The sequence below is a fragment of the Sapajus apella genome, unplaced genomic scaffold (genome assembly GCF_009761245.1).
Source record: "Sapajus apella isolate SASKATOON/1434 unplaced genomic scaffold, GSC_monkey_1.0 scaffold269, whole genome shotgun sequence".
Lineage (NCBI taxonomy): Eukaryota > Metazoa > Chordata > Mammalia > Primates > Cebidae > Sapajus > Sapajus apella.
Window position 1 is genome coordinate 198,554 of NW_022437209.1, and position 21,910 is coordinate 220,463.

Sequence of the window (21,910 nt, forward strand, 5' to 3'; positions counted from 1 at the left end):
CTTCTCTATAATTGGAGATGGCACCAGTTTTAAGGTTTTTTTTTTTAGAAAATGCAAGACAGATATTTGTATCAGCATGTTTGAACCCTCTACAACTCTCACTGCTGCCCAGTGTGATTTGTGTTGGATTAAAATGGCCTAGCCTGAGTGAGTAAATAAAGGATATAAGTTGACACCTTGTTTCTCTTTTAGTTTGAACTTTTCCTGTATCAACTCATCTATGCACCTGAGGAGAATAAAGACTTTTTTTCTTTTTAGCCTTCCCAACTACAAGCACATACTCCAGCCAGTCAGCAGACTCCCCCACTTCCACCATATGCATCCCCACGTTCTCCGCCGGTCCAGCCTCACACACCAGTGACAATCTCGTTGGGAACAGCCCCATCCTTGCAGAACAATCAACCTGTGGAGTTTAATCATGCTATCAACTATGTTAATAAGATCAAGAACAGATTCCAGGGCCAACCAGACATCTACAAAGCGTTCCTGGAGATTTTGCACACATATCAGGTAAGAGGAGTGCCCGTTCAGCCTGTCTTAACCAGGCTACCCTCTTAGGTCATCTAGTCCAAGAACAACTTAAGTAATCATTATTATGTCCACTAATTCATACTGGAAATTAACCAGTTAGAAACTATCATTTGTGTTTATAAAGCCATTTTTCGTTTTGTTTTGTTTTGTTTTTGAGGCAGAGTCATTCACTGTTGCCTGAGCGGGAGTGCAGTGGTGCAATCTTGGCTCACTGCAACCTCCACCTCCCAGGTTCACGCGATTCTCCTGCCTCAGCCTCCGTAGAAGCTGAGATTACAGGCATCCGCCACCATGCCCGGCTAATTTTTTGTATTTTTAGTAGAGACGGGGTTTCACTGTGTTGGCCAGGCTGGTCTCAATCTCCTGACCTCATGATCTGCCCGCCTTGGCCTCCCAAGGTGTTGGGATTACAGGCGTGAGCCACCGTGCCCAGCCTATAAAGCCAGTTTTATTTGTTGACTTGATTGCCCTGCAACATTCAGTCAGGAGTTTTAATTTTTTTGAGACAGAGTTTCACCCTTTTAGTCTAGGCTGGAGTGCAATGGCGCGATGTTGGCCTACTCCAGCCTCCACCTCCTGGGTTCAAGTGATTCTTGTACTTTTAGTAGAGATGTTGTTTCAACATGTTGGCCAGGCTGGTCTACAATTCCTCACCTCAGGTGATCCTCCCTCCTTGGCCTCCCACAGTGCTGGGATTACAGGTGTGAGCCATGATGCCCAGCCTTAGTCAGGGTTTTTAAAGTCCCTGGCCCATGAAATGAAGCCCTATTTTATCTGGGACAGTTAGATGGTGATTTGTATAGTCTAGTTAATCTGCAGTAGGAGGAGGACAAATTTCTTGAAGGTTTTGTAAGTTAGTAGTGGTCCCCTGGGCATTAATATTTACTGCCCCAGGCCGGGCATGGTAACTCACACCTGTAGTCCCAGCACTTTGGGAGGCCAAGAAAGTTCACTCCATCCTGGGCAAAAAGAGTGAAACTGACCCCCAAAAATTTACTGCCCTAGTTTTGAAAGGAATTATCATCCACTGTCTTCTACTTTTTTCTCAACTTGAAAGTCTGTGCTCAAAATAGGTGCTAAGAATATAGACTTTCTTCTTAGTAAGCAGCCTAAGTAGACAACAGTGATTCCAGAAAGTGTGCACAGATGAAGGACTCAAAACAGTGGCCCTTTAATATGATCTCTTTTCATTTGCAATTCCTCAGAAAGAGCAGAGAAATGCCAAGGAAGCTGGAGGAAACTACACTCCAGCATTGACAGAGCAAGAGGTGTATGCCCAGGTGGCTCGTCTCTTTAAAAACCAGGAAGATTTGTTGTCAGAGTTTGGACAATTCCTACCAGATGCCAACAGCTCCGTGGTACGTTTTATTTAGAAGAATTACACTATTTAAGATTATCATCTTAGATAAATTGGAAAACTGCACTCAGAAAGGGACTTTTCCTAGATGATATTTATTTGTTTTGATAAGAGCATTAATCTCTTTCATGTGTCTTAATCAGCTTTTAAGCAAAACAACTGCTGAGAAGGTTGATTCTGTGAGAAATGATCATGGAGGCACTGTCAAGAAGCCCCAACTGAACAACAAGCCGCAGAGGCCTAGCCAGAATGGCTGCCAGATCCGCAGACACCCTACAGGAACCACTCCTCCAGTTAAGGTGAGAATGGGCAGCAGCTGCTCATTTTGACGCTCACAAGCCATTGTAGTGGACAAGTACTCTAGAGGTGGTCGTGTGTTTTTAAGTGCGTTAACAGTTGGATCCTAGATGCTTGGAGCAAGTTAGTACATGTCACGGAAACTCAGTGCACAGTTTATCTGGCTTTGCAAAAGAGTATTAACAATAACATTGATTGCTTGGATTACTGTACTTTTTTGAGTTCTGTACTATCTCTTTTGCAGTCAGCTGTCATTTCTTTAATGTTTTGGTTGCTACTAATCTAAGACTTAAAATAATTTTCCCTTCTTCTTTTTTTTTTTTTTTTTTTGGGAGATGGAGTCGCTCTGTGTTGCCCAGGCTGGAGTGCAATGGCGCAATCTCAGCTCACTACAAACTGTGCCTCTTGTGTTCAAGCAATCCTCCTGCCTCAGCCTCCCAAGTAACTGGGACCACAGGCATGTGCCACAACGCCTAGCTAATTTTTGTATTTTTAGCAGAGATAGGGTTTTGCCATGTTGGCGAGGCGGGTCTTGAACTCCTGACCTCAGGTGATTCACCTGCTTTGGCCTGCCAAAGTGCTGGGATTACAGGCTACCACGCCTGGCCCCTTCTTATTTGAGGCTTTAAAGCTGCCTTGTGTTGGCCGGGCGCGGTGGCTCAAGCCTGTAATCCCAGCACTTTGGGAGGCCGAGGCGGGTGGATCACGAGGTCAAGAGATCGAGACCATCCTGGTCAACATGGTGAAACCCCGTCTCTACTAAAAATACAAAAAATTAGCTGGGCATGGTGGTGCGTGCCTGTAATCCCAGCTACTCAGGAGGCTGAGGCAGGAGAATTGCCTGAACCCAGGAGGCGGAGGTTGCGGTGAGCCGAGATCGCGCCATTGCACTCCAGCCTGGGTAACATGAGTGAAACTCCGTCTCAAAAAAAAAAAAAAAAAAAAAAAGCTGCCTTGTGTTAAGAAAGAAGATTCTTGAGAATTTCAGAAATGAGTGATCTCTGAGGTCCTCTTGAGTAGAGTGCATGTGCTTTGTGAGATCTCTTTGGTCTAGAAGCCTGTCCTGCTCAGAGTTCTTTGTTGGGTTACCAGATGTTATCTGTATCATCTCAATCTCCAAGGCAGGACCTTTGGACTGTAGCAGAGGGAAGTCTTAAACTCCTGCTAGTAATCAATTACATGATGTTTTTTGTTATAGTTAACACTGATGGTCTGCCTGCAGGAAGCTCTGCTTACTCCCTTCTTTGATGTGACACAGCTATGATAGGGAAAAGGCTAGTTGTATGTATTGAATGTTGAATTCTTCAGTGAATTTCAAAGCAGTGTGTAATATGGAAGAGATACAGTAAGAGGTGACTGATGAATAGTAAGTGACTGACTATAAGATCTGATATATTAGGTGTTACTAATACTTTTGAAGTATCCTATTCATTAGTGTTTGTAATGGTTTCTTCTTTTGAAAGCAAGTTGAACATAATGTTTCTATTCACTTCAGTAAAGAGAATTAGTTATATGGGTAGCAAGAATCAGCTCAGTAGATATCCTCCATGCTTGGATTTATATACTCCCAATCTTGATTACCTACAGGTGTAAAGAATCTAGTGGGGGCTTGTAATTCTCCACCTACTTTCTCAGTAGGCAGTGTAAGCAGAGGCTGTGGCAAGTAAGAAAGTATACTTTAAGACAGCCAAGGTAAATAAATGTGCTACTTTTCACTAAGTTTGTGCATTTTCTCATCGGGAGTTAAGTAGTGGATGTTAAGAGTAACTTCTTGCCTGACAGGGTTATAGCATGGCCTGTTGGTTCCCTTTAAAAGAACAATATTAAATTAGTCTGAGTGGATATTGCTGATACATATTTCTTCTATTAGAAAAATTATGCTTTTTAAATAACTTTTTAATTGAAATATTATTCATTGTTAAAGATTGGTTTCTGCCAATTTCAGGCCATGTGCACCAGTTCTTTTTACAGGTAGCCTCTTCTCCCTCAACTGGTAGGAAAACAGCGGCATTAGATTCTAAACAAAGTACTTTGGGCCTCTAGAAAAAAGGATATTCCAAAAGTTTGTCACAGTAATGCCATGATCATTTCTGGAGAGAATATTTGTGGAGGGTAGAATGATCTTTGAAACTGTTGGAGAAAGAAACATAACAGGCAAACTGAAATAGAAACTATGAGTAGAAATCTTTGAGGTTATGGAGTGAGTTGGTGAGAGTTCTCTCATTTGTTTCAAATTATTAATCAGTGGTTTTAGTGATGAAGCCATTGAACACAGACAAAAATAGAATTCGGAGAAAACCACTCTTTGAATGTCACATGTTTGTATCTTCTTTTGCAGAAGAAACCCAAACTCCTCAATCTAAAGGATTCTTCTATGGCAGATGCCAGCAAACACGGTGGTGGAACAGAATCATTATTTTTTGATAAGGTGAGTAATGAATGACTTAGATTTGATATTGCCTGTGAATGCCAAAAGAAAATCATCTTATCTCCTAGAAGGTTTTGTTTTAAAGGTGTCAGACTGATTAGGACTTTCTGTGTTTTAACATAGTTTCCCAGTTATGAGTCCTTTGAGTCTGCTAGCACTATTAGCACAGCTAGAGAAATGGTAGCATTGTTTGCTTTGGTTTTATGAAGCAGTTTGGGGCAGGAGACAGAGTTATAGAAAATGTATTATGTTTCTCCCAAAGGATGTTTGGAGCTCCCTGTTGTAGATATCCAGGTCTGTGTGGTAGGCAGTACCAGTGACTGTACCAGTTTTTGAGGACTTATGATGACTTATGTTATTGCTGTGATAGTTGTTTGTAGTATGCACTTATGTAGCATTCAAGGGAATTCTGATTTACTTGCATGTTACCAGAGCTACCCAGGTGATTCTAATGAGCAGCCAGAGTTGAGATTATTGGCATAAACGATCTTGTGTGGTGTTTTAGTTTGGCCACAGAAACTAAGTGTGATTTCCTCCTTGGAGTCAACTTGGTGATTAGCAGAAAAGTTTCATCAGGGTAGCTGGCAACTGTGTGGCTTCTTGCTGGTAGGAACCAACCTGGATTGATCTGTGGTGATTTACTCTATTTTGTGCCTCTGGGGTTTTGCAAAAGGGCAGATGGTGTGACATCTCCATGATTGGTATCTCGTGATCCCCTTCTGTCTGCCATGCCTATGTGAGCTTTTTGCAGGACAGTCCTGCAAGACTGTTGAGTCCATAGCTCTGATGCAAACCATTTCCAAAGTCTGCTTGAACAGTTAGTGCTTTTAGACACGTGTTGGAAGTCTAGATCACAACAATAAATGTCAAGAAGAGGGTAGGGAAGGAGAACTATTGTAAATTAAATAAGAATTAAGAAATATATGATCCAAATGTGACATACAGACTTTTGATTCTACATTTAAAAGCCAATTTATTTTAATTAATTAATTATTTGTTTTTTTGACACAGAGGTTCACTCTCAGCTTGTAGTGTAATGGCGCGATCTTGACTCACTGCAACCTCTAGCTCCTGGGCTCAAGCAATTCTCCAGCCTCAGCCTCCCAAATAGCTGGGACTACAGGCGCATGCCACAGCACCCAGCTAAATTTTGTATTTTTAATAGAGACAGAGTTTTACCATGTTGGCCAGACTGGTCTCAAACTCTTGACATCAAATGATCCACCCGCCTCAACCTCCTGAAGTTTTGGGATTGCATGTGTCAGCCACCACACCCAGCTAATAGCCAATTTTTAAGACATTAATTAGACAATTTAACTTGGAACAGACTCAGTGGTAGATGCAAATAAGGAATCTTTTTTTTTTTTTTTTTGAGATGGAGTCTCACTCTTGTTGCCCAAGCTGCTGTGAAGTGGTGTGATCTTGGCTCACTGCAACCTCCGCCTCCCAGGTTCAAGTGATTCTCCTACCTTAGCCTTGTCACCTCACCACCCTAGGTACCCGCCACCACACCTGGCTAATTTTGTATTAGTAGAGATGGGGTTTCACTTTATTGGCCAGACTGGTCTCGAACTCCTGACCTCAGGTGATCCGCCTGCCTTGGCCTCCCAAAGTGGAGGGATTACAGGTGTGAGCCACCATGCCTGGCCTTTTTTATTTAAGAGATTGTCTTCCTCTGACATCCAGGCCAGAGCTTAGTGGTGCTTTCATAGCTCACTACAATCTGAAACTCCTGGGCTCAAGTGATCCTTCTCACCCTCCTGAGTACCTGGGACTATAGTTACATACCACCACACTCAGCTAATTTTTGTAATTGTTTGGAGAGAGAGGGGGTCTCACTGTTTTGCCCTGGCTAGTCTCAAACTCCTGGGCTCAGGCAGTCCTCCTCCTTCAGCCTCATCCTAGGCTTCCTGAAGTGTTGGGATTACAGACATGAGCCACCACCACGCCTTGCCTTAAGGAGTCTTCTGAAAATAAGTTAATTTCTAAGAGTAATGGTTTTTTTTTTGTTTGTTTGTTTTTCTGAGACAGTCTCACTCTGTCGCTGAGGCTGGAGTATAATGGCCAAGTCTTGGCTCACTGCAACCTCCACCTCCAGGGTTCAAGCGATTCTCCTACCTCAGCTTCCTGAGTAGCTGGAATTACAAGAACCCACCACCACGCCCAACTAATTTTTGTATTTTTAGTAAAGACACGGTTTCACTATGTTGGCCAGGCTGGTCTTGAACTCCGGACCTTGGGTGATCTGCCTGCTTTGGCCTCCCAAAGTGTTGAGATTATAGGTGTGAGCCACTGCACCCAGCCCTGTAATGGCATTTTCTTAGGAGTACTTTTTAAAAACATGTATACTATATATAGATGAAATATCTGGAATTTGCTTTAAAATGCAGTGATAAGGAGAAGAGGGTATAGATGAAAAAAGTTTACTATAGATCATTGAAGTTGGGTGAGTACATAGGTTCGTATACTTTTGTCTACTTTTGTGTAAGCTAATAAACATTAAAAGTAAATAGGGTATATAGTATAAAAGGTACAATGCTCTTTCATCTTTAGCTTGAAAAGTCCAGATTCTATGTAGTATCTATTGATGAACAGTTATGAAGAGCATACAGAAGTCTGGAGCAGGTGTTGCTGATAAGCTACTTGGTTTGGTGACAGTCCACAGTCTTCACCAGAGAATCACAGTGCTAAATATTTACTTTGGAACTGAAACTCCAGATTGGTAATCTAACCAGGCTAGTTTTACTTTGTCTATGCTATTGATCATATTTAGGTTTTTGATATTAAGATGCCCAATATTGTAAATAGGAAGAAAAAGGACCAGATCAGAGGACAGAAGTATCCAAGATTGCCAGATTTTAAAACAGTTTTAGCGGCCGGGCGCGGTGGCTCACGCCTGTAATCCCAGTACTTTGGGAGGCCGAGGCGGGTGGATCACGAGGTCAAGAGATCGAGACCATCCTGGTCAACATGGTGAAACCCCGTCTCTACTAAAACTACAAAAAATTAGCTGGGCATGGTGGCGCGTGCCTGTAATCCCAGCTACTCAGGAGGCTGAGGCAGGAGAATTGCCTGAACCCAGGAGGCGGAGGTTGCGGTGAGCCGAGATCGCGCCATTGCACTCCAGCCTGGGTAACATGAGTGAAACTCCGTCTCAAAAAAAAAAAAACAGTTTTAGCAAAGATTCTTGCTATAAACTTGTTAAGAGAGGCAACAGACTGGGCACAGTGGCTCATGCCTGTAATCCCAGCACTTTGGGAGGCTGGGGCAGGTGAATCACCTGAGGTCAGGAGTTTAAGACCAGCCTGGCCAACATGGTGAAACCCTGTCTCTACTAAAAATACAAAAACAAATTAGCTGGGCATTGTGGTGGGTGCCCGTAATCCCAGCTACTTGGGAGGCAGAGGCAAGAGAATCGCTTGAACCCGGGAGGTGGAGGTTGTAGTGAGCCAAGATCTTGCCATTGCATTCCAGCCTGGGCAACAATAGTAAAACTGCATCCCCCCAAAAAAAAGAGAGAGAGAGAGAGGGTCTACTAAAGCCTGGGTAACTCTGATATCGTCTGGAGAATCAAGCATATGATAAGGTATACTCCAAGATCCCACTTTTGAAATTGTTAATATGGATTTTTTTTTTTTTTTTTTTTTTTTGGAAGACAGTTTTGCTCTTGTTATACAGGCTGGAGTGCAGTGGCGTGATCTCAGCTCACTGCAACCTCCGCCTCCTGGGTTCAGGCGATTCTCCTGCCTCTCGAGTAGCTGGGATCATAGGCACTTGTCACCACACCCAACTAATTGTTTGTATTTTTTTTTTAGTAGAGACAGGGTTTCATGTTGGCTAGGCTGGTCTCAGACTCCGAGCCTCAGGTGACCCACCTGCCTCGGCCTCCCAAAGTGTTGGAATTACAGGCTTGAGTTATTGCGCTTAACTGGAAAATTTTGGACATACATAAAGAGAATAGTAAAATGATACCTTATGTACCTGACCATCAGCTTCAGCAGTTCCCAATCCTAGCCAGTGTACTTGTTTCATTTATATTCCCACCGTTCCGGATTATTTGGAGGCAAATTAGCAGATACATTATTTCATCCATAAATATTTTAGTAAATTTTTTTTTAAATGACTCCTTTTTTTGGCCGCGTACAGTGGCTCACACCTGTATCCCAGCACTTTGGAAGGCCAAGGCAGGTAGATCACTTGTGGTCAGGAGTTTGAGACCATCCTGGCCAATATGGTGAAACCTCATCTTTACTAAAACTACAAAAATTATCTGGGCATAGTAGCCCACTCCTGTAATCCCAGCTACTTGGGAGGTTGAGGCAGGAGAATCACTTGAACCTGGGAGGCAGAGGTTGCAGTGAGTTGAGATTACACCACTGCACTTTAGCTTGAGTGACAAAGCTGGACTACGCCTCAAAAAAAACTTTTTTTTTTTTTTTAGAAACACAATTATTGTCACATCTAAAAAAACTAATATTGATTCCGTAGCATCATCAGATATCAGTTTAAATTTCCCAATTTTTATTTTACCTATTTACTTATGAGAAGGAGTCTCGCTCTGTCACCCAGACTGGAATGCAGTGTCATTATTTCAGCTCACCGCAGCCTCTGCCTCCTGGGTTCAAGCGATGATTCTCATGTTTCACTCAGCTACCTGAGTAGCTGGAATTACAGGCATGTGTCACCACCTGGCTAATTTTTGTATTTTTTAGTAGAGACAGGGTTTTGCCATGTTGGCCAGGCTGGTCTCCAAGTCCTGGCCTCCAGTGATTCGCTCACCTTGGCCTCTCAAAGCGCTGGGATTATAGGCATGAGCCACCATGCCCAGCCACAAATTTCCCCAATTTTAAAAACTAATGGTAGGGCAGCCTGGGCAATATAGTGACCTCGTCTCTATAAAAAATTTAGAAATTAGCTAGACATGGTAATTCACACCTGTAGTCCCAGCTACTTGGGAGGCTGAGGGTGGGAGGCTGCAGTGAGCCAGGACTCCATTACTGCTCTCCATTCTAAGCAACAGAGCAAAGCCCTTTTCAATTCCTCACTTAACCGTTTTTCTTCCCGTTGTCTCCATAAGGTTCGAAAGGCTCTTCGGAGTGCAGAAGCCTATGAAAATTTTCTACGCTGTCTTGTTATTTTTAACCAGGAGGTGATTTCTCGCGCTGAGCTTGTGCAGCTAGTCTCTCCTTTCCTGGGGTAAGTGAAGTGAGGGGCTTAGCTCTGATTTGTGTTATGGAGGCCAGGTAATATTTGATTTGTGAGAGTATGTGATAGGCAAAGTTAATTTACTTGAGATAGGTTAGTTGACTCAAATATTAGTGTCAAAAGAGTCCCGAGAAGTATTCTAGTCCAATTCTAGAAATGAAAAAATAGCGAGGGCAGTTAAGTATTTATTGACTAATGTCCAAGACTGGTGGCCTCCTGATCTTCTGACCAGTGCTGGATGTTTATTGAGAAAATCTCTCCCAGAGTTCTGGAATCTTTTCTGTATTTGACAACCTAAGAATTATGTGAACATTAAAGCAATATTTTTGATGAAAGAATGGCTTATTTTGCCTGGTTTCAGTACAACTCTTTTATCACCACTTTAACTGATCTGAGCGTATTTTATTAGGAAGAGGGGAAACCAGATGCTCAGAAGCAGTGATTCTTAGGCAGGAAAGAATTTGTCCCTGGCAGCAGGTTTCTGATCTGAAACCAGATGGTGTTGGTCACACCTCAGGATGACGGTATCATGCCTCTGATTGCTTGTCGCTTTTTGGTTTGATTCTTCAGGAAATTCCCTGAGTTGTTTAATTGGTTTAAAAACTTTCTGGGCTATAAGGAGTCTGTACATCTGGAAACTTTTCCAAAGGAGCGAGCCACAGAGGGCATTGCCATGGAGATAGATTACGCCTCTTGTAAACGACTGGGCTCCAGCTATCGAGCCCTACCAAAGAGTTACCAGCAGCCCAAGTGTACCGGACGGACTCCTCTCTGTAAAGAGGTAAGGCCTTCCCTAGCAGGGATCACTGGGTCCTCAGCTTTCTCCGGAAGGGAGTGGTAGTACCAAGGATTGAGAAATTATGTGAATGATGAAATTAAGAACCAATCCTTTTGAAAAATAAAATGTTTTTTATTTGTTTTATTTGTTTTTGAGACGGGGTTTCGTTTTGTCACCCAGACTGGAGTGCAGTGATGTGATCATGGCTTATAGCAGCCTCAACCTCCTGGGCTCAAATGATCCTCCCAAGTAGCTGGGACTTAGACACATGCCCCACACCAGCTAAAAATATAAAAATAAAAGTTTTTACTTTTGTAAAGGTGGGGTCTTGAACTCCTCCTGGGTTCATGCGATCTTCCTGCTTCATCCTCCCAAAGCACTGGAATTACAGGCGTGAGCTACTGCACCTGGTGTCATGTTTTCCACCTATATCCAGAACCCTTTCCTTACTAATACCTTTTTGTAAACTTGCTGAGGTGAAATTTGTGAAGTAATGTTAGTTGCCTATTTCTCCCCTAGAGTTTTGTCTTTTTATTGAGAATGCTTAATCACCAGAAAGCTTTTTTAGGCCTTTTTTTTCAGTCTCTCTTCTTCTACCCAAAGGTTTTAAATGATACCTGGGTTTCCTTTCCTTCGTGGTCTGAGGACTCCACCTTTGTGAGTTCCAAGAAGACTCAATATGAAGAACATATTTATCGTTGTGAAGATGAACGCTTTGAGGTACAAGCTTTTTTGGCATTTGAAGTTTGGGGAAATGGGAGATGCTCAGTGAAAGACTATCTCAATACCTGTCTCTGAGGGGCCGGCTTTTTAAGATGGAAGAGCCAGAGGCTCACATTATTTAAGATCTGTATGTATTGTTACCCCTAGCAAGTATCTTGACATAGTTAGCAAACCAGCTCTGTTATGAGAACTGGAATATTTCTTTCATGTTTCTGGTATTGATTCCTCCTTTTTTTTTTTTTTTTGAGACAGTGTCTCATTCTGTTACCCAGGCTGCAATGCAGTGGCACAATCATAGTTCATTGCTGCCTCAACTTTTCAGGCTCAAGTAATTCTCCCACTTCAGACCCCCACCCCTGCCTGCCACTGAGTGGCCGGGACTACAGGTGTGTGCCACCATGCCCGGCTAATTTTTTTTTTTTTTTTTTTTTTTAAACTAAGTTTTGGGATACAGGTGCAGAATGTGCAGGTTTGTTACATAGGTATACATGTGCCATGGTGGTTTGGTGCACCTTTGCTGCACATGCATTAGGTATTTGTCCTAATGTTCTCCTTCCCCTTGTCCCCTATCCCCCAGTGGTTAGTTTTTTGTTTATTATAGAGACATTGTTTTAGTGCATTATCCAGGCTGGTCTCAAACTCTTGGGCTCAAGTGATCGTCCCACCCTGACCACCCAAAGTGCTGGGATTACAGATATGTGCCACCATACCTGGCCTGAAGGATGGTTAAATTAGGGACTTTCTTTTTTTTAAGGCAGAATATTGCTCTGTCACCCAAGCTGGAGTGCAGTGGCATGATCTCAGCTCACTGCAACCTCTGCCTCATGGGTTCCAGCCATTCTGCTGCCTCAGCCTCCCAAGTAGCTGGGACTACAGGTGCATGCCACTACACCCGGCCAATTTTTTTGTATTTTTAGTGGAGATGGGTTTCACCATGTTGGCCAGGCTGATCTCGACTCCTGACGTTAAGTGACCCACCCGCGTTGGCCTCCCAAAGTGCTGGGATTACAAGCATGAGCCACTGTGCCTGTCCCAGGGACTTTATTTTCCACTCTTCCCAACTACTTCAAAATAGAGTGGAGGTGGTAGAGAGCCCCATACCACTATGTCAGGAGGGGGACTACTGAAAGTAGGCTCAAAATCCCCAGTGTGTTTATATGTCTAGTTTACATTATCATTATCAAAAATGGAAGTCTAGTTTGTCTAAAGAGGTAAAATGACATGTATCCTATTTAGTATGTCTATTACATTAAATTGACTGGCTGCGCTTATTTGTGTGGATAGGTATCTTGCAAGTGTTTTTTTTTAATACTCTTAGCTCTTTGCCAGTTTTTCCTTGTCACACTTGCTTCAGCTGTTTCTGGTGTGTTTTTAATGAACAGCCACATGCTGCCTTACCACTGGCAGGTGGTTGGCCATCTTTGCCCCAGCATTTATAAGGAGTTGCAGCTATTTGCAGAAAACTATATCATGACAGATGTTAACTTCCATAGGGAGTGTTATCAAGCTAAAGAAGGCATTTCTTTGTTACTTCTGTTTAGTGGGGTTAGCGGATGAGTTAGGATAGCTTGGCATCTATTTTTGACAGAATGTTCCCATCCTCTCTCAACTGGTATGCCTGCAAATGAGAGGCAGCCTCATTTCTCATTCGTGACTACAAGGGCAAAGATGAAAGAAGTGTGGGGTGTGCATGTGTTTAAGATTTGATGGGATGGGCTAGTTTGAAGGAACATGCTTTACCAATCATAAATAGGTTAGTAATGCTTCAATACAGACAATTTCCACATTTGAGTGACTTGCAAAACCATTGGGTTTAATTTCTAATCATTCTACATGTACATTGGTGTTTAGCAGGGGATTTGGCGTGTCTGAATCACTTGGGGACCCAGGCCAAGGAATTGAATGTTGCCAGTTACTAGAAGGAAAAGAGAGCCCAGAAAGATCCCTCACCTTTAAATGCTCCAGCCTAGAAGTAATAAAGATTACTTTTACTCAACTCATAACAAATCATTTGCTGGAACTAGTTACATGGCCCTATTCATTCATAAGGGAGCCAGGAAATTTAGTCCATTTTTTTTCTGTATTTGGAGAGCAAGAGGGTCCAGAACTATTGACAAAATGACTACCAGAGTCTCAAAACAAGAAAACATAGGGAACAATTCTGCAAACATTTGGCTGTAGGTCCTTGAGACCACTCGTTTACTTTTTTGTTTTTTTTTTTTTTGAGACGGAGTCTAGCTCTGTCACCAGGCTGGAGTGCAGTGGTGTGATCTCAGCTCACTGTAGCCTCTGCCTCCCAGGTTCAAGTGATTCTCCTGCCTCAGCCTCCTGAGTAGCTGGAGTTACAGGCACGCGCCACCATGCCCAACTAATTTTTGTATATTGAGATGGGTTTTACCATGTTGGCCAGGATGGTCTCAATCTCCTAACCTCGTGATCCACCCACCTTGGCCTCCCAAAGTGCTGGGATTACAGACGTGAGCCACCGCACCTGGCCCATTTACTTCATTTTCTGTTCCTCATTTAAAGAACCTTAGTTTATGCTAGGGAAAAAGTAGAATCAAAGATTGCCAGGAGTTCAATAAGAATTTAAATGATTACCCACAGATGCAACAGCGAACTCCTTAGTGTATGATAGTCACTGCTTTTATTATTACTGGATGCGGAACAAGGCTATTGAATATTTTAAGTATTTGAATATATTTAAATATTTCTAGTTAAACCAAAAAACTCTCAAGACAGAGGTCTTTTGGGATTGTTCTGATATTGTTTGTTCATAACAGATCTTAGCAATTCAGGAAAGTTCAGAGAAAAGTATCAGTAAAGTCATCTCCTGTTAGGTTCCTCTGGTGCGAGATCGGTAGTTCTGAGCAAGGCACACATTGGTGGTGGTGGAGGTAATAACTACCATTTATCCAACTTAATCCTATGGTTCTTTTTTTTTTTTTCTCTTTATAGACTACAGACTCAATCCTATGGTTCTTAATGTGCCATGTATTGTGCTAAATACTTTATGTAGATTATATCATTTAATCCAAAAACAAGCTTATTAGAGTAATAGGTGCTGTTATCGAAACAGCCTTATGTAGCCAGTAAGGCAGAACCAGGATTCAAATCCAAGGAGTTTAACTCCCTACCTTATTCGTCTAACCACTACTCTATTCTATTCTGGTTTGGGTCCTAAGCATACCTTTGTCTTCCTCTTCAGCTTGATGTAGTTTTAGAAACCAATCTGGCAACCATCCGGGTTCTGGAAGCAATACAGAAGAAGCTTTCCCGCTTGTCTGCTGAGGAACAAGCCAAATTTCGCTTGGACAACACCCTTGGGGGCACGTCAGAAGTCATCCATAGAAAAGCACTCCAGAGGATATATGCTGATAAAGCAGCTGACATCATTGATGGTCTGAGAAAGAATCCTTCCATCGCTGTCCCAATTGTCCTTAAAAGGTACCTGAACAAATGTGCTCTCGGTGCTTTAGTGTACTTCACTACTGTGTTGGTGTCCCACTAAATAAGGCTCTCATTTTCAACCTGGTTGTCCCATGAGACCTCTCTTTCTCCCCAGCCCTGGTTGTTGGAATTCACGTGCAGAATGACTTCTTTTGGGAGTTCTTTGTGACCAACATTAGAGAACAAATCTTGTAGGTTCATGGTGGAAGGCTCTGTGTGTATGTTTGAGGGAGTATTTTAAAATACAGAAAAGAAAATTACCACCCATGTTCCTGCCACGCAGGATTAACTTAAAATCTTTTTTTTTTTTGTTGCTATTTTTTTTGAGACAGGGTCTCCACTTTTTGACCCAGGCTAGAATGCAGTAGTGTGAACACAGCTCGCTGCAGCCTCAACTTCTCAGGCTCAGGTGATCCTGCTACCTCAGCCTCCTGAATAGCTGGGACTACAGGCATGCACCACCCCCCAGCTAATTGTTAATTTTTTTTAATACAGACAAGGTCTTGCTACGTTTCCCAGGCTGATCTCTAACTCCGGGCTCAAGGAGTCGTCCTGCTTTGGCCTCCCCAAAGTGTTGGGATTATAGCACAAGCCACAGTATGCCCAGCCCTGTGTCATTCTTGACCACACTGAATCCTTTGCTGTGAGCTTGGTTCTCTCTAAGTATCATCTGGTAAAAATTAATTCTTGTTTGCTGCTTGGTTGACAAATACCCAAATTTTATTTGCCCTTCATCTTCCCCTCAAGAGCTGGCACAGATTGATGGTTTCTTCTTGCCTGTAACATTTAACTCTGGCTTTTGAGATGTTGGTGATTCTTCCATTTTAGTGCTGTTTTTTTGGTCTTAGTCTGTTCTCTTCTGGGTTATTAAAATCAGTTCTGGTCAGAACTTTCCCGACTGTATCCAGAGGAACATTACTGCGCACGTTCCCTGCTGTTGGACCTTCTATGTCTTAATTAGCATTGTGAACATTTTGCAAAATCCTGCAGCAAAGAAACATATTTAACTTTATTTTTGCTGGCAAAAGAACAGAACTGTTTTTTTCAAGGAATACTTCCTTACATCTCAAAGGTATTCCTTGGAATGCTGTTTGATAAGTAACTGTTCTAGGGAAATTATTTGACTTTGAGATAAATCATTTCCCCAAAATAAGTCTTAGATGAGTAATTTCCTCATGAAACAGAGTTCAAGACAGATTTGATAACATTTATCCCAAGTTGCCAATAATTTTGACAGACCTAATATAGCTTTAACTTTTCTTGAAATAATGTAAGCCTGGCAGATTTCTTTGTTCTAAACCCTCTGAATTCCCATGTGTTGTTTCCGTCCCTTCCCACTTCACCAGGTTGAAGATGAAAGAGGAAGAATGGCGAGAAGCTCAGAGAGGCTTTAACAAAGTATGGCGAGAACAAAATGAGAAATACTACCTGAAGTCTCTGGACCACCAGGGGATCAACTTTAAACAAAATGACACCAAGGTCCTGAGGTCTAAGAGCTTACTCAATGAGATTGAGAGTATCTATGATGAGGTGAGCTGGGGTTTTCTACATCTGTAGGAGGACTCTATGTTTAGTACAGCTTTAATTTCTGGAAATTACCTTTGTTAAATGAAGGTGAGACACTCTAAGACCTGTTGATTCTTGCTTCATAGCTGTCATAGCCTTTTCTATTCCTCATTCTACCATTTTAAATCTAAACTTTACACCTAAGCTGTTTAACTAGTTTCCTAGTTTACTATCCTGGTTTCAACTTATACCTCCTGCCTCCATTTTCCACTTCTCCCACTGCCTGTTTCCCTCAATACATTGTATTCATACAGTCACATCTCTCCCTACTACAGCTTCAAAACTTGTCATCGACCACCAAACTCTTTGTTATCCTTGTTGCATGCCTGCCAGGACTATAAATAGTACTAGGAGCTAGGATCAGAGATGAACTGTGAGCTCAATTTTAGAAGATGGATAGAAACATAAATCCAGTGCAGTTGGGAATTCCTGGAGCAGGTGATCCTGAATTTAAAAAATAGTAAAATAAGCTCTTATATAAACTTAAATAGGCTGGACACAGTACTGGGCTAGTGCCTATAATCCCAGCCCTTTGGGAGGCTGAGGCAAGTGGATCACCTGAGGTGAGGAGTTCGAGACCAGCCTGACCAACATGACAAAACCCCATCTCTACTAAAAATACAAAAATTAGCCGGGCATGGTGGTGTATGCTTGTAGTCCCAGCTACTCGAGAGGCTGAGGTGGGAAAAATGCTTGAACTCAGGAGACGGAGGTTGCAGTGAGCTGAGATGATGCCACTACATTCCAGTGTGGGTGACAAAGTGAGACTCTGTCTCAAAATGAATTAATAAAATAAATAAATTTAATCATCCATATTTTGCTGATATTACTTTGTCACCCTTCATACCGCCACCCCAGAAGTATAGGAAATTCTAGACCTCATATTGTATCCTTTATATAAATACTAATCCAGAATTTTAAAAGATAGTCCTGCTGGGTGTAGTGGCTCATGCCAGTGATCCCATCACTTTGGGAGGCTGAGGTGGGCAGATCCCTTGAGGTCAGGAGTTCAAAACCAGTTTGGCTGAAATGGTGAAACTTCATCTCTACTAAAAGTACAAAAATAAGGCCCAGCGTGGTGGCTCACACCCGTAATTCCAGCACTTTGGGAGGCCGATACAGGAGGATCACCAGAGGTCGGGAGTTCGACACCAGCCTGACCAACATGGAGAAACCCTGTCTCTACTAAAAAATACAGAATTAGCCGGGGCGTGGTGGTGGCGCATGGGCTGTAATCCCAGTTCCTCAGGAGGCTGAGGCAGGAGAATTGCTTGAACTCAGGAAGCAGAGGTTGTGGTGAGCCGAGAACGCACCATTGCACTCCAGCCTGGGCGATAGAACAAAACTCTGTCTCAAAAAAAAAAAAAAAAAAAAAAAAAAAATTAGCTGGGCGTGGTGGCACACATCTGTAATCCCAGCTACTCAGGAAGCTAAAGGATGAGAATGGCTTGAACCTGGGAAGTGGAAGTTACAGTGAGCCAAAATTGCTCCACTGCACTCCAGCCTGAGTGACAGAGTAAGACCCTGTCAAAAAAAAGAAAGAAAGATGATGGTCCCAATTCCGTTCCACTCTCCCTGTAAGTCATCGGGGTGTAGAAGGTACCTGTATTTTGACATCAAACAGCGTCTCTGTCATTACCTGTTTGTTTCTAGAAGAGGGACAAAAATTCAGGTCCTGAGTTTTGTTTTTGTTTTGAGACACTCTCACTCTGTTGACCGAACTGGAGTGCAGTGGTACCATCTTGGCTCACTGCATTCTTTGCCTCATAGGTTCAAGTGATTCTCTTGCCTTAGCATCTGAAGTAGCTGGGATTACAGGTATCAACCACCATGTTCAGCTAATTTTGGTATTTTTAGTAGAGATGTGGTTTCACCATGTTGGCCAGGCTGATTTCAAACTCCTAACCTCAAGTGATTGCCCTCCTTGGCCTTCCAAAGTGCTGGGATTATAGGCTGAGCCACTGCTTCCAGCCCCAGGTCCTAAGCTTTTGATTAGAAAAATATAGACACTATGGTGGATAATGGGATGTATGGCTGGTGTGGTCTCTTAGGCATGTTGTTGCTGTAGACATCTCACAGAATACTTTTATGTCTCTGTCCCATCAGAGGCAAGAGCAGGCTACGGAAGAGAATGCTGGTGTACCTGTTGGGCCCCACCTCTCGCTTGCGTATGAAGACAAACAAATACTGGAAGATGCTGCTGCTCTGATTATCCATCATGTGAAGAGGCAGACAGGCATTCAGAAAGAGGACAAGTATAAGATAAAGCAAATCATGCATCATTTTATTCCAGATTTGCTCTTCGCCCAGAGAGGTGATCTTTCGGATGTGGAGGAAGAGGAAGAAGAAGAGATGGATGTAGATGAAGCCACAGGGGCAGCTAAGAAGCACAATGGTGTTGGGGGCAGTCCCCCTAAGTCCAAGTTACTGTTTAGTAACACAGCAGCTCAAAAATTAAGAGGAATGGATGAAGTATACAACCTCTTCTATGTCAATAACAACTGGTATATTTTTATGCGACTGCACCAGATTCTCTGCCTGAGGCTGCTACGGATCTGTTCCCAAGCTGAACGGCAAATTGAAGAAGAAAACCGAGAGAGAGAATGGGAACGGGAAGTGCTGGGCATAAAGCGAGACAAGAGTGACAGCCCTGCCATTCAGCTACGTCTCAAAGAACCTAGTGAGTGCTTAGACCTCTGATTTACAGAGGATGTGTGAGGTTGAGGACCTTAGAGCTACCTGGACTCGGGACTGCTTCTTTTATTAATAGAGCACAGGCCTTAGAGTCTGTGTAGGGTTCAAATCGTGGCTCTGCAGTTTACTGGTTGTGTTACCTTAAACTCTCTGAACCTGTTTATCTGAAAAATGGAGGTGCTAGTTGCTTTGTGGCATTGCTTTGTGCAAACTATCCTATCCAGGGCTTAGATCATGGACATTTGGTCACTGTTTGGTATTGGGGACATACCAGGGAAGGGGGTATCACAGTTAATTTCCCAAATGGCACATTTCTGGATTACTACCAGCTGTTTCAAAGTATAGATAGGGACTAAAATGTCATAGTCCATTTCCATCCATGACAGAACAGAAATTCCTAGTGCTTAAAACAGAATTTTCTCTGTTTGGGCAGGACTTCTGTTTAACCAGTGGGATTTATAGCTCCTTCCTAATATTTAGAAATAGTTAATGGAAAGGGGACTGGAACTCAAGAGGTGATGTGAGACATGGAAAACACAAAGAACGGGGATGAAGATGTAGAACTGAGGGAAAGGAAGTAAGTGAGGGTTCAGGATGCTGTCATGCGCTTTGTGTAATTTTGTGCTGCCTGCTTCCAGTTCACTTCATAAATTAGGTACTTGAGCTGTGAGCCAAAAGCTTTTTCATGAAGCATTTCTTCTGGGCCCTTAAGGAAATCACCAATCTGAGGAGTGTATCTTTTTTTTTAAGTGTTGCTAATGTAGGAAGCCCAGATATGGCCCTAGCCTTCTATCTGTTGAAGAGCTGATGACACTGGAAGTTAAAAGCTTTTATCTGGACTAGTCCTAGCTTGAAAGATAGAAACTTTAGACCTCATTGTGGTGATTCCACCTACTCGGGTAGAAGTTAGAAATAAAATGGCCTGTTCCTGGCTTGACCACTGACTTAATCTGGTTTGAGGCTTACATAATATTGTCTTGTGTGATAATGCCAACCCTCACAGCTTATTTGAACAAGTATGTGGTTTAGACTCAAAGCTTTATTCTGGCATAAAGGCAGTTTTCATAACAGTGGTATATTTTGGCATCTATAGCCCATACCTATTCTGTGGGCCTGAGCAATGTGATACTCCGTGATGAAACTCAAGCCAGTTGTTTTAAGTAAACTTTTTTATTAAAGTGCAGTGTATAGGCCGGGTGCAATGGCTCACACCTGTAATCCCAGCACTTTGGGAGGCCGAGGTGGGAGGATCACTTGAGGCCAGGTGTGTTAAGACCATCCTGGTTAATAGTGAGACCCCCATCTCCAGCCCAAAAAAAAAAAAAAGTACAACATATATTGTATACAAATCAGAATTGTGCAGCTCAGTGAGTTTTTACAGACTAGACATGTCCATGTTCAAGAAATGAAACATGGCTGGACGTGGTGGCTCATGCCTGTAATCCCAGAACTTTGGGGAGGCTGAGGCGGGCTGATCACAAGGTCAGGAGTTCGAGAGCAGCCTGACCAACATGGTGAAACCCCCATCTCTACTAAAAATACAAAAATTAGCCAGGCATGGTGGTGGCTGTCTGTAACCCAGCTACTCAGGAGGCTGAGGCAGGAGAATTACTTGAACCCAGGAGATAGAGGTTGCAGTGAGCCAAGATCATACCACTACACTCCAGCCTGGGTGACAGAGTAAAACTCCATCTAAAAAAAAAAAGAAATATAACCAGTACTCCAATAATCAATCCTTTTGCCACTTTCTTGATTTCTGACACTCTAGCAATTAGATTTGTCTATTTTTGAACTTTATATAAATGAGTCTTTAGTAAGCTCACAGTAGAACTCTTCAGCATTCCTTGTGCCCTCTGCTAGTTGCCGAATGTCTATAACAACATCTGATAAGATTTATTCTAGGTAGTGGTTGAAATGATTCATGTGCAGCAAGTAGAGATGATTTAATACAATTTGTGAAATACAATGTTGCGAATCCATTTTTAAACAAAAGGACTTTGACAAATGCAGATGACTTCATTATTCATAAAGGATTTAATTTGCACTCCTATTTTTTCGTTCCCAAGAGGTTTCCCAGTACTGGAGTATGGCTGTGTCTGCCTTTTCTCATCCGTACTTTATGCTTCATTGAAATAGCTTTATGAGCAAGTGACCCATGGGAGGAATTCTCTTGTGCAGTCTGGGACAGCAGGTTTGTCTCAGCAGGGGAGCCAACAACTCTTTGAAGGACTGGCTTCCCTAAGATATTTTCATCTCCTAAAATAGCCCGGCAGTACCATAAAGAAGTTTCTAGCGTGGTCAGTCAGAATATTAGAAGCCACTGTTAAAGTTGCAGAGTCACTGTCTGATAGTGCTGGTGACTGTAGTCACCTGTCAGAATTCATGTCCGTTTACGTTGGAATGAGTTAGTACATTTTAAATACCTAGCGTTCATACTTTCAAATACCATTTAGGCCAGCTGTGGGATTTGCCCTGGACTCGATCCCTAGTCTTTTCTTAGCAGGGTAATCCCTCACCTATCCCATCTCTCCCACAGTGGATGTTGATGTAGAAGATTATTACCCAGCTTTCCTGGACATGGTGCGGAGCCTGCTGGATGGCAACATAGACTCATCACAGTATGAAGATTCGCTGAGAGAGATGTTCACCATTCATGCCTACATTGCCTTTACAATGGACAAACTGATCCAGAGCATTGTCAGACAGGTGAGGGCGTGGTGAAGGCTAGGGTGAGTGGCGGAAGAAGTTCTTACCTAGAGATGGGCCAGGCAAAGAAAAAGCAAGGAAAAGGAAACACTTATATAACAGTGTTTATCAGTTGGGCACGGTGGCTCACGCCTGTAATCCCAGCACTTTGGAAGGCTGAGTTGGGAGGAACACA

General features: G+C 42.7%; 1 protein-coding gene across 4 annotated transcripts in view; it reads left to right on the top strand.

Moving 5' to 3' along the window:
- SIN3A (SIN3 transcription regulator family member A) overlaps positions 1-21,910 on the top strand; it is an 88,621-nt gene that overhangs the window by 46,923 nt on the left and 19,788 nt on the right. For all 4 annotated transcript variants that reach the window (XM_032271943.1, XM_032271942.1, XM_032271944.1 and 1 more), the window contains exons 6-16: positions 259-510; positions 1,737-1,889; positions 2,032-2,187; positions 4,524-4,613; positions 9,691-9,809; positions 10,389-10,599; positions 11,200-11,316; positions 14,528-14,766; positions 16,116-16,299; positions 18,442-19,015; positions 21,566-21,735. In XM_032271943.1, the coding sequence (XP_032127834.1) occupies positions 259-510; positions 1,737-1,889; positions 2,032-2,187; positions 4,524-4,613; positions 9,691-9,809; positions 10,389-10,599; positions 11,200-11,316; positions 14,528-14,766; positions 16,116-16,299; positions 18,442-19,015; positions 21,566-21,735 (2,265 nt within the window). The remainder of the gene's footprint in view (positions 1-258; positions 511-1,736; positions 1,890-2,031; positions 2,188-4,523; positions 4,614-9,690; positions 9,810-10,388; positions 10,600-11,199; positions 11,317-14,527; positions 14,767-16,115; positions 16,300-18,441; positions 19,016-21,565; positions 21,736-21,910) is intronic.